Here is a 12,201-nt window from a genome sequence, read left to right on the forward strand (position 1 = left end):
GCTATAGCCAGTTGGGACTAATATCGTGTGTTGATGTAAAAATCGGACCTTTCTAGAAATGATTAGAGTGTAAGAAATTTGGTCTTGAAGTTTACGAATATGGATAAAGGAAATGATCTCAATTGAAATGGTGTTATCAGACTTATGTCGAATGCAATAATGTGGGATCAACTGCGAATAATTGTGTAAAAATGAAATCATCAATTTGGTAACTTGAGAATAATTCTTAGTACGTTCGAGGACGAACGTTTGTTTTAGAGGTGGAGAATGTGATGACCCAAAATGTTATCTTTAAATTAAATAATTTCTCGGTATTTTTAAGACCTTGAAAAGCGGTATCAATAATTTCTCGACTTGCGTGCACAGTCCGTATAATTTTTCGGAAGGTTTTTATGTGAAAAATGGATTAAATTGTGAACTAGAGCTTTAAAACCCAACTGAGTTGACTTCGGTCAACATTTTTAGCTAACGAACCGGAATAAAAGTTTTGACCATTCTGGTAGTTCCGTATTGTGATTTGGGACTTGGTCATATGCCCGAAATCGAATTTGGAGGTCCCTAGATTAAATTATCGTCATTTAACGGAATCTAGAAATCTAAGGTTAAAGATTTCTTAGGTTTGACCAGAGAGTTGACTTTTTGATATCGGGGTTGAAATCTAGTTCTGAAAATTTTTATAGCTTCGTTATGTCATTTATGACTTGCGTGAAAAATTTGAAGTAAATCGGACTTGATTTGATAGGTTTTTGCATCGAATATAGAAGTTGGGCGTTCTTAGTTTCATTAGGCTTGAATTGGGATGTGATTCACGGTTTTAGCATTATTTGATGCGATTTGAGGTTTCGACTAAGTCCATATCATATTTTAGAACTTGTTGGTGCATTTTGTTGAAGTCCCGAGGGCCTCGGGTGGATTTCGGAAGGTCAACGGGTAGAAAAAGCTGTTGAAATTCTCTTTAGGAAGCTGCTGTCTTTTTTTACAGCATCATGTACAGTACCTCGTGAACAGTACCATGTACAGTACCCCGTGTACAGTGCCGCTTGAATAGTACAATGAACAGTGCAGAGTGAACAGTATCCGCACGCGTGAACAGTACCGTACGCATGAATAGTGCCTCCGAAAATTCTGGGCAGTTAAAGAACGAGCAGCACATTTTTTTTTTTATGTTTTTTGAGTTTCAAACTCGGATTTTGGGCAATTTTGAGGTGTTCTTCACGATTTCAACTCAAGTAAATGTCCTATACTCGAAAGTGTTTATATTACATAAATTCATGGTTATTTTCATCGTTTAATTCGGATTTAAATGGAAGAAACCAAGATTTTTGCAAAATCTTCCAAAAATGAAAACTTTAGATTTGGAGGTCGAGTTGTTATCGGAATTTGATAAAATTTGTATGGGTGATCGTGGTTGAATGGGTTGTCGGATTTTGTGAGTTTCGTCGGAATTCGAGACGTGGGCCCCACGGGCGATTTTGAGTTAAATTTCGGATTTTTGTTGGAAAATTAGTATTTTCATATGGAATTAATTCGTACGATTTATATTGAGTATATTGAATTATTATGACCAGATTTGAAGCTTCGAACGAAATCACGAGGCAAAGGCTTGTTGGAATTTTGAATTGGTTGCAAAGCGAGGTAAGTGTTTGGTCTAACCTTAGCTTGAGGGATTAGGAGTTGTGTCCTATTTGCTAATTGCTTCATGTTGAGTACGACGTATAGGCATGGTGACGAGTATCTATACATTGGTGTCGAGCATGACCGTGAGTCTTAAATTGTTATTTGTTGTGTTCTTGAATGATTCTACGGATGCTTTAATTGATGATTCTCGATATTAGGCAAGGAGTTAGTTTATTTTCATGGAATTTATTTATGACTGAGTATTGGTATTAATTGAGTTGAATAGAAGTTGAGTTAAGATTGGTTATAGCTGATTCTCCCTTGCCGGGATGTTTGTTTTGATAGTATTGTTCCCTTGTCGGGATGTTTGTTTGGTATTATTGTTCCCTTGCCGGGATGTTTGTTTGATATTGTCTCCCTTGCCGGGATGTTATTGTTTTGATGTTGTTTCCCTTTCCGGGATTTGATTGTTGTACCAATGTTCCCTTACCGGAATTTTATTGTGATTTCATTTATTCCCTTGCCCTTATTTCTTGTGATTGTTGTTTGGGTGAGGAAGACTGTTAAAGCACGAAGGGTGATGCCGTGTATGATTTTGTGAGGAAGAGTGTAAAGCACGAAGGGTGATGTCATGCCGCACGATGTACAATTTCGTGCCGATTATATTGATTTATGGTGAGGAAGAGTGTAAAGCACGAAGGGTGATGCCATGCAGTTTATATTGATTCTTATGGTGAGGACGAGAGTAAAAGCACGAAGAGTGATGCCATGCACTTGTCCTTGATTTTTCCTGATTCTAATTGAGTTATGTTGTCATGTACGTTTATTTACTGATTTTCCGTTATTACTTGATTTTATTTCGATGTTATAGATTCCCTTACCCTATTTGCCTTGTGTTTGTTGCTTGGGTGAGGAAGAGTGTAAAGCACGAAGGGTGATGCCATGTATTATTTTGGTGAGAGAGTGTTAAAGCACGAAGGGTGATGTCGTGCACTTTCTGTTGCTGTGTTTACTTGTTATTAACAATTCAAGTGTATTAACTGTTTAGATCTCTTTACTGTTGTGATCCTTTGTGTTGGAATCATAGTGTTTACAATACCTCATCTTATTTTTTTAATATGTTCAATACTTCAAATTTCAAGAATTGTTACATTTTTAACTCAATTGATTTCTCAACTAAAGTTTCCTTAAACCGTTTGAGGTTGTACTTTACTTAAAAAGAAATTTCTACTATGTTTTGATTTATTAATTTCTCGTATTAAAGGTAATGATTCCTTCGATATTGTACTTTAATTGAAAATGGTATTTTCTTTATCAAATAATTTCTAAAAATAACTTCATCTTTTCTTGTTGATTTCCTAATTGGGTTGGAAGTTGTACTCTACTTTATGTTAAGTGAATGAGGCTCCTTGAACATTCTTAATTGTATTGGGTTATGGAACCTATGAGCTGAGTAACATGAGAATATTGTTGTGCAATGTGAGACAAAAATATGTGGGCACAAGGTGCCGGGGAAAATATTATGGTTTTATTTAATGGCATGTGAGTTGTCCGTGCGGTTGTGACATAAATATGGGCACGAGGTGCCATGAAAATATGAAAGTGGGCTGAGACCTATATTATTTATGACTATGAAATGAGGTGTCACAAGGTGACCTTTACTCGAAAGAATTATATTCGAAAGATGCTTATCTGAAAGATATTTATTTGAAGGAAATATATTCGAAATATACTTATTGAAAAGCATATTATCTTAGAGATTATTACTTGAAGGATTTATAGGCGAAAGATTTATATTTGAAGGACTTGATTAATTGATTGCACTTGTATTTATTATTTGTTGTGAAATATTTATGGTGTTCTTGTTGCCTACTATTTATATCACTGGTTGATCATTGTTGTCATAATTGTTATTTGCTTCCTATTATTTTTGGTACGCTATATTGCACATGTTTATTTGGTAGTCTGGTCCTAGCTTCGTCACTACTTCGCCGAGGTTAGGCTAGGCACTTACCAGCACATGGGGTCGGTTGTGCTGATACTACACTTCTGTATATTTTTGTGTACAGACCCAGGTATTTGATCGATAGTAGCTATTCGTTGCGGTGGAGACTCAAGGTAAACCTGCTGCAGCGTTCGCAGTCCTCAGAGTCACCTTCAATTGTACTTATTTCCATTTGTTCCCTTTGTTTCGGAATAGTGATGTATTTATTTTGTATAACTACTCTTAGAAAGGCTTGTGACTTGTATCACCGGTTTTGGGAATTATAAATTGTTAAGAGTTATTGAATTTAAAGTTGGCAAATATCAATGTTATTTCAGTTAATGTCAGGCTTACCTAGTTTAGAGACTAGGTGTCATCACGACTCCTTCGGAGGATTTTTGGGTCGTGACATTGGCCTGTATCATATCAAGCATTGGTCTCCATCTCTAGCTGGCACGTCAAGATAGAGGAATAGCAAAGTTGGTTTATCAGAGACTTTATTCACAGAATTGAGTTGTATACATCCCTCTAGGGTCTAGACTCTAGCTAGTTGAATTTGGTCGTGAGTCGTGACTGATAATTAAAATTAATATTCAATACACGAGTGCGGAACCAAAATATTGTTAATTTTTACTAAAAATACTAAAATAAGTGTAAAAAATAGAAAGTTACCAAAGTATATATAACGCCACTAATAGTGGCGCTATACAGTAACGTTAACTGTACCGTTACTGTATAGCGCCACTATTAGTGGCGTTATACTGACAAACTTACATAGCGCCATTAATAGTGGCGCTATATGTCTTATACCCTAACCCCACCAATAATGTCTGGGTTCAATAATTTAAATGTGTATAAAGCCACTTTTTGTGGCGCTATATACAAACAAAAAAAAAATTCCCGACTAGCCATTTTCTATATAAACATCGTAGAATCGCCCCAACTTCATTCAAAATTTTTTTTAACTCTTGTTGGTTTCTATTGTTGTTAAATTCTCCAGCATTTTTTCATTATGTCTGAAGAACGTAGAATAAGAGTATCATTATATTGGGGGGTGAGGTTGTGATGGAGAATAACTCTGTGGGCTACAGTTTACCTGCTAAGTGTAATGTTAAATTGCCACTTTCAATTGAGTACGAAACATTGATATCGTTGTTATGCAAAAAAATGAGTGTGAGAAAACGTTCAGTGATACTTAAAGTAACCGGAAGATATCCGTATTCCGTTACGCCGCAAGGGATTGCTTTTTACTCAGAGTTTAACATCGACGATGATGACACTTTGAGTGATTTCTTGAGGACTCCGGACGAATGCTGGGAATTTCTTGTAATCACAATGTTGGAGATGTACGTGAAGGTCGAAGACGTTCCAAAAAATGAGATTGTGCGTAGTAGAGATAACCCCCAGTCATCGGGTGGTTATTCTGGATCAGTTTTTGTCGGACATGTTCCAGATGAAAGAATTTTTCTTGATTTAAATTTATCACCGTCGGCGAATGAGCAGCGAGAAAATAATTTATACCCTGCTTTCCATAATTCACAAGAAGAGTGGTAAACTTCAATTTTCATTTGTGTTAATATGTATATTTTTGCGTATTGAATAAATTTTAACGCTCATTTATTTAATAGGGGGTACCGGCCGGATATGAATTTTACAAGTGACCCATCCGGTAGTCATCACCTAACTGAAAACGTCCATCATGGAATGTCATCACATTACAACTTGTAAGTGAAAAGCTACAGCCATATATAAAGCATTTATTAATTTAGCAGCTTATATTTTTGTTGAAATGTGCAGTGAAAACGAGCAAGTTGAACTACCCGTACTCACTCAATTGCCCGAAAATGACGTATTACATCAGGATCTGGCAGATGAACAGAGTGAGGAAGAGAACAGCGATTACGATAACAATGCCGATGAATCGGGAGACGAGACACCATTTGCTCGTGAGGATGGTGATGAAGAGGACGAGGAGGAAGGACCGGATTTGAAGAGAGCCCCCCATAGACGAAAAGTGAACGAGTCTGAAGTGCCGTTTCATTCAAGGGAGATTCCTTATATTGATAACTTGTCAGCCGTGCCGAATGTGGAAGCTCTCACACGGGATTTTGATGAAATACGGACAGCAATATGGGATGAGTCTAGACCAACGGTGCTTGCAAAGGGGATGCTTTTTCCTGATAAAGCACGCGTAAGCAGGGCTTGTAAAATGCACAATGTTAAAGAGTGTCGTGAGATGCAGGTATCGGAGTCAAGTCCGACGGTATACAAGGCTATTTGCCGCAGGTGGTTTTGGCCATGTAATTGGATGTTGCGTGCGTCGAAGAAGAAAACAGGTATGTGGAAAGTGGGTAAATACATTCCCACCCACACATGCGAAATGGACACTTTCAACGGGAATCACTTCAACTTGGATATTGACTTGATATCTCTTGTACTTATTCCGCACATCGAAGCGTCCATAAGGTATAAAATCAAAGAGTGCATTACAGCAGTCTACCAGGAATATGGCCACACAATTACTAAAAGAAAGGCATATCTTGGGCGCAAAAGAGCGTTTGAAATAGTCTATGGTAACTGGGATAAGTCATTTGCAGATCTGCCTAGCTACATGGCTGCACTGCAGCACTTTAACCCCGGAACAGTTATTGAATGGAAGCTTGAGCGGAGTCCGGGTAAACCAGAATATATATTCAATTACGTGTTTTGGGCGTTTAAGCCAGCAATTGATGGTTTTCCGTATTGCCGGCCCATAATATCCATAGACGGAACTCATGTCTATGGAAAGTACGATATCAAGCTATTGATAGTCGTGGCTGTGGATGCAAATGGACAGATATTTCCTCTAGCCTTTGCTATTTGTGCAAATGAAAGCACAGAGACGTGGACAATATTTTTGAACCACTTGAAAGAGCACGTTGTCAAACATCGTTCAGGTATTTGTCTAATATCTGATCGGCACGGGGGTATATTAAGTTCTGTGGAGAACCTTCCTGCCTGGCAAGAACCTTATGCATACCACCGTTACTGTGTGAGGCACTTTAAGGCCAATTTCAAGAAGGCACATCCCAAAAAAGATCTACATGATTTGATGTGGATGGCAGCAACAGACCACCAACAACATAAATTCCGGAGGCATATGGATTCTATCAGGCAAGAAGACGATGCAGCATATCGTTGGTTAATGCGACATGATCCTGAAAAGTGGACGTTGCATGCAGATGGTGGCAGACGCTGGGGAATTCTTACTACAAACGTGTCAGAATCCTTCAACGGGTTATTAAAGTCGGCAAGAGGATTGCCCGTCACAGCCATGGTGCGTATGTCGTTCAAGCAGATGGCGGAGAGGTTTGTACAACGGTCTGCAGCTGCAACGGAATTGATGGAAAGGGGTGTTGAATTTATGCCAGTGCCTATGAAGAGATTAGAGAAATACAGACGGCGAGCACATTGGCATTCCTTTTTGCAATATGATAACGAACGAGGTATTTTTGAAGTTCGCACCGCTATCCATAATAATCGGGGTAATAATGTACATACTGTAAATGAATCCACAAGGTTATGCTCATGTGGGAAATGGTCAATCTACCACATGCCTTGTTCACATGCCATCAAGTGTTTTCAACGTGTTGGTTATGCGGAGACCAACTATATTGATCAACAATATAGTGTTTCCAAATACGTAAACACATATAGTGGTCAGCTGCAACCAGTGGGTTCTGAGCATTACTGGCCCCCAGAACCATTTAAAATGGTGTGTAACAAGTCCTATTTGCGTAAAAGACAGGTGCAGAAGAGAACGCGTATACGGAACCAAATGGATGTTAGTGATATCGTATATGCACGCAAATGTGGTATATGCTCGCAAACAGGCCACGACCGTAGAAAATGTCCTTTGGGTGGCAACAATAATCAAGCTCAGGGCGGGTGTTCTTCTATTGTACCTAACTACCCATGAGTTCATGTTGTAATAATTAGTTGTTATGTATACGATTTAAGTATTTATGAAATAATATTTTCTTGTTTGTTAATTATGATTTGTACTTTCCCTTTTTACCTATTTAAATAATAATTTAATATAATTATCGGTATATTTATTATGTGTGTTGTCTTGTCGCTATCACGATATTTAATACACAAATTATACATATGGCGCTATGTGTGTCTTGTCTTGTCGAACTGAAAAAGCTGAAAACATCATGATATGGCGCCATTAGATATGTGTGACCGGCTGACATAAAGTCGTCTCGTCAACATCATGATATGGCGCCATTAGATATGGCGCTATCTAATATAGCGCCATTAGATATGGCGCTATCTAATATAGCGCCATTAGATATGGCGTTATATGTGTATTGTTTAGCCTATAAATAATGGGGTCATTGTAGTTATTTTGTGTGCTAAAAATTTCCCCCAAGAAATATTTCATTAAAAGTAAGTAAGGTTTTTATTATAAGCAAATAGTTCACAAATGGCTCAACCTGGTCGTCCACCAATTTGCTTATGTGGAAAACCATGCATGATGGATTGTGGGTGGGAAGGTGCTAACGTTGGACGCCGCTATTGGTGCTGTATGAACAAGTTGTACAAGCAACCCGACGAACCTACTTGTGAATTTGATGAATGGGCTGAGGAACCATGTTATCAGGAAAGCTACAGGGATAGATTACAGGAATTTCATAATATGTTGTTATACCAGCATAGAATACAAAAGGAGGCAGATAGAATTATTACAGATATGAGGGAGAAACTAAAGGAGGTGGAAGATAAAAAATGGAGAGCTGAATGGAATTGTGAAGCACACAAGGAACACAACAAAAAATATAAACGGGAACTTGCGGAGGTGAATGCGAGAGTAAAAGAGTTAGAAGAAGAAAAAGAACAAATAGAAGAACGATTTAAGTGGTTGGAGCGAAGAATAAATGACAACTGAGGATGGAGCATTTACGTGTATGTGTTTAGTGTCATTTTCATATGTCATGTCTTTTTATTATGTTGGCCTGTTATGTTTGTGTTTGTGTTGTACTAATGTTTTCCTTGTTTGTTGTACTTAATTTTATTTTAATTTAAGTGAAAGTTAAGTTTAAGTTGTTGTGTTACTATACCAAAAACTATAAAACGAAATTTGAACTAAAAAAAAAGTAACTGACATATTCGACTAAATATTGTTGTTAATGTACAAAAAAAATATTATTTACACCAAAAAAACAAAAATATGGAAGACCGAATCAATGTGTCCCGCATCCGGTGTGTCTCAAAGTAGCCGTTGGCCTGAGGCGCATCCCCTGCCGCCCGAGTACGCTATCAGGATCATCATCATCAAGTCGTCTCCTTATGGCCGGATGCGGCACAGGATGACATGTATCGGTGGTGCTGTCAGGTCCAGTAGAAGGCTACATAATAATATCAAACTTAGTATAGAAAACTACATAACAATTCACAAAAATTTATATTGTCTTACCATAATCGTGTCTGGATCCTGAATGTAGTCATCTGTCGCAGCATCGCATGAAGCCTAAAAAAGTAAATTAATAAAGTTAAAACAAAATAAATAAGTTATAGTAAAAACAGTAATAAAATTAATACTAATAAACTCATACCTGCGCATGTGATGAGCTGCCATAACTCAGTCGGTGCCCACTATCAAAATCTCGGATCGGTCGAGACTCATCAGTGGTAGACGGGCCAGGGAAATATCTACCCAACTCCACTCCTTGAAAATTCGAGCCCATGATCAAGAATTGACCCGATGGGGTCACCTGCGACGTCCTTGGAGTGTCATAAATGCCAAGGCTGTAAGACGGCATGTCGGTCTCATGCATGCCACCTCCCATATCAGCAGCAACATCATCAGCAGGAGCCTCAAAGTCCCCTTGCTGGGGACCTCCTGTCCGCCCACGACCGCGTCGTCCAACACCAGCAGGTCGTCGTGGAGCAGCAGCAGCTCGTCGGCCACCACCCCGTGGCATACCACGACCTCGCTGGTATGTGGCTGGGTCAACATAATCTGGCTGGTGTGCCAAACGCTGATCCGATCGGCCTCGCTGCAGTGTCTGGGCAGCCACATCCATTATGCGACGACTATAGTCCTGCATGATCACAGGGTCGTGGACATAACTCTGCATCTGCTGCCCCATACGATATACGGTATGCAATCCAATCGCCTGCACAAAAGTTTTTAATATAAACTACGTATTTGACTAGAAATTACTATTAAAGTAATTGATAATAACAGAAAACATACCAGAGCCTCATGTCTCCCGGCGTATGAGACGTATCGACCATCTACCTGATGAACTGGGTTCCCGATAAAAAGTCGGGAAACAGTGCGGTACCATGCCATATAAACGTCGATAGGAAAGTGTTGCGGAGCTGGGGTCAAGTCCCCTCGGCTGTCCCAAATACCCAACTGCGCTGTCAGCCACTCAATAAATGTGTCGTCCACTCTCATCCTATCATCCCTCTCAAATGTAAAGGGTCCCATGCAGGCTGAGTTGGTATAGACTGCGGAAATCCAAACTGACAAAATACTCGCTCTAAGGCATGATGCTCAACAATATCGAGGCACGTGAGAGGGACGGAAGCCCTCCAAATATGGCGACCGTGCGTGCAATACGCTGGCAGGGTACCTATCAGCTCTTCGCTGTACGGCGCCCAGATGAACTATCAAATAATAACACAAACCGTTAGTTTGCGCAACACCTAGTTAAAAATTAATTGGTAAGTTTAGTTAGATATTCACCTGTGCATCCTCCAGAAAATCCAACACATCCCTACAGAAGGGGAGATTATGATGGCCATGATACTCTCGTGCAAGTCTACGACGCAATACCCACCTACAAGCTAGAGGGAGATCAGGAATATGTACATTAGCCGGTAGCTGTGGTAGAGGTGGCCGAAGTTGCAGAAATTGCTCCCACACCCAAACCTAAAACAGAAAGTTGACGTAAAGATTAACTCTAACTAGGTAGAATTGGAACTAAACGACAAATTATTTGAATAAGTTGTCACTTGTAGAAGTGGCAGAAAGCCACAAACATCTCTCTGTGTGCCCATGGATGCCCGGCACATCTGTCTGTACAAAAAAGATAGGACAGCACCACCCCAGCTGTAGCTGACTGTATCATCAAAGTCCGCAATATGATGCAGAAAACGAAGGCTCACTAGGTTCCCCGAAGTGTTCGGGAACAAGACCCCCCCAAATAGAAGGAGCAACAACAGCCTCGTATATTGCTCCACATCCACCTCCGCTGAGTCGTCGGTGATAGTATCGTGGATCTGCACCAAGTGGTCTCTAATGGGGACCAACTGCATACGACTACTCCCAATTGCTACATCTGGGTCCTCAGACCTGAAGCCCGTGAGCCTGTGCAGCATATCCATATATGCAGCCCAGTTAAAATATCTCATGTTCCCAGGCAGTAAAACTGGCAAGCCATCGGTGGACAGGCCATATAAAATCTCGACGTCCTGGAGTGTGATGGTGGCTTCGCCGATGGGCAGATGGAAAGTGTGCGTCTCCGGTCGCCACCGCTCAATCAACGCCGTGATCAAAGCATAGTCGAGCTGTATCCGGCCAATGCTAATGATCCTATATAATCCCATCTCCTCCAGGTGATGGACCACACGGGGATGTAGAACGCGGGGAGGAGTCAAAAACTCCCACAATAAATCCACTCTCCTCCCCCGAAAAGTCTGCGTAAGCAACTCTCCCCCCATATATGCTCGGATCTATGCTGGGGCTGTAGGGGTAGTAGCTTCGACGTCCGAGGGCCGGGATGTATAGGTGCATCCATGTCGTCAACTGAAAATTCATAATTTTTAATAACTATCATTAAAATTTATGTGTGTTTTTTATAATTTAAATTCATATTTTTTAACAACTTAATTGTATAAAATTAATATAAACTTATGGGTTTCGTGCCCAGTAGTACAAAACTATCATTAATAATCTTATGTTTTTTTAATAATTTAAATTCATATTTTTTAATAACTTAATTGTAAAAATTATATATATATATATATATAATTTTTATAATTATGGGTTTCGTGCTAGATTTTCTGAAACTCAGTGGTACCAAACTATCATTAATAATTTTATGTTTTTTTAATAATTTTTATTCATATTTATTTAATAACTAAATTGTAATATATATATATATATATATATATATATATATATATATATATATATTTATAATTATGGGTTTCGTGCTAGATTTTCTGAGGCCCAGTGGCACCAAACTATCATTAATAATTTTATGTTTTTTTAATAATTTTTATTCATATTTTTTAATAACTTAATTTTAAAAATTATATATATATATATATATATATATATATATATATATATATATATATATATATATTATAATTATGGGTTTCGTGCTAGATTTTCTGAAGCTCAGTGTTACCAAACTATCATTAATAATTTTATGTTTTTTTAATAATTTTTATTCATATTTATTTAATAACTAAATTGTAAAAATTATATATATATATATATATATATATATATATATATATATATATATATATATGGGTTTCGTGCTAGAATATAAGATAATTAAACAATTACTACACAATCCTACGCTACAAGG

General features: G+C 38.4%; 1 protein-coding gene across 1 annotated transcript; it reads right to left on the bottom strand.

Moving 5' to 3' along the window:
• Positions 1-8,794: 8,794 nt before the first annotated feature.
• Positions 8,795-9,368, bottom strand: LOC138876820 (uncharacterized). The gene is made up of 3 exons (XM_070155745.1): positions 9,202-9,368; positions 9,063-9,116; positions 8,795-8,994 (listed from the first exon to the last, which is right to left on the bottom strand). Exons 1-3 carry the CDS (start codon positions 9,331-9,333, stop codon positions 8,830-8,832), a joined length of 351 nt encoding a protein of 116 aa, XP_070011846.1. The 5' UTR covers positions 9,334-9,368; the 3' UTR covers positions 8,795-8,829.
• Between the last annotated feature and the right edge of the window lie 2,833 nt (positions 9,369-12,201).

Source organism: Nicotiana sylvestris, chromosome 9 (assembly GCF_000393655.2).
Source record: "Nicotiana sylvestris chromosome 9, ASM39365v2, whole genome shotgun sequence".
Lineage (NCBI taxonomy): Eukaryota > Viridiplantae > Streptophyta > Magnoliopsida > Solanales > Solanaceae > Nicotiana > Nicotiana sylvestris.

Excerpts from the sequence above, each read along its gene's own strand:
- LOC138876820 (XM_070155745.1), bottom strand. The coding sequence starts at position 9,333 with ATGGGCTCGAATTTTCAAGGAGTGGAGTTGGGTAGATATTTCCCTGGC. Across the intron at positions 9,117-9,201 it reads GCAGCTCATCACATGCGCAG|GCTTCATGCGATGCTGCGAC; the intron begins GTATGAGTTTAT and ends TTACTTTTTTAG. Across the intron at positions 8,995-9,062 it reads AGGATCCAGACACGATTATG|CCTTCTACTGGACCTGACAG; the intron begins GTAAGACAATAT and ends ATTATTATGTAG.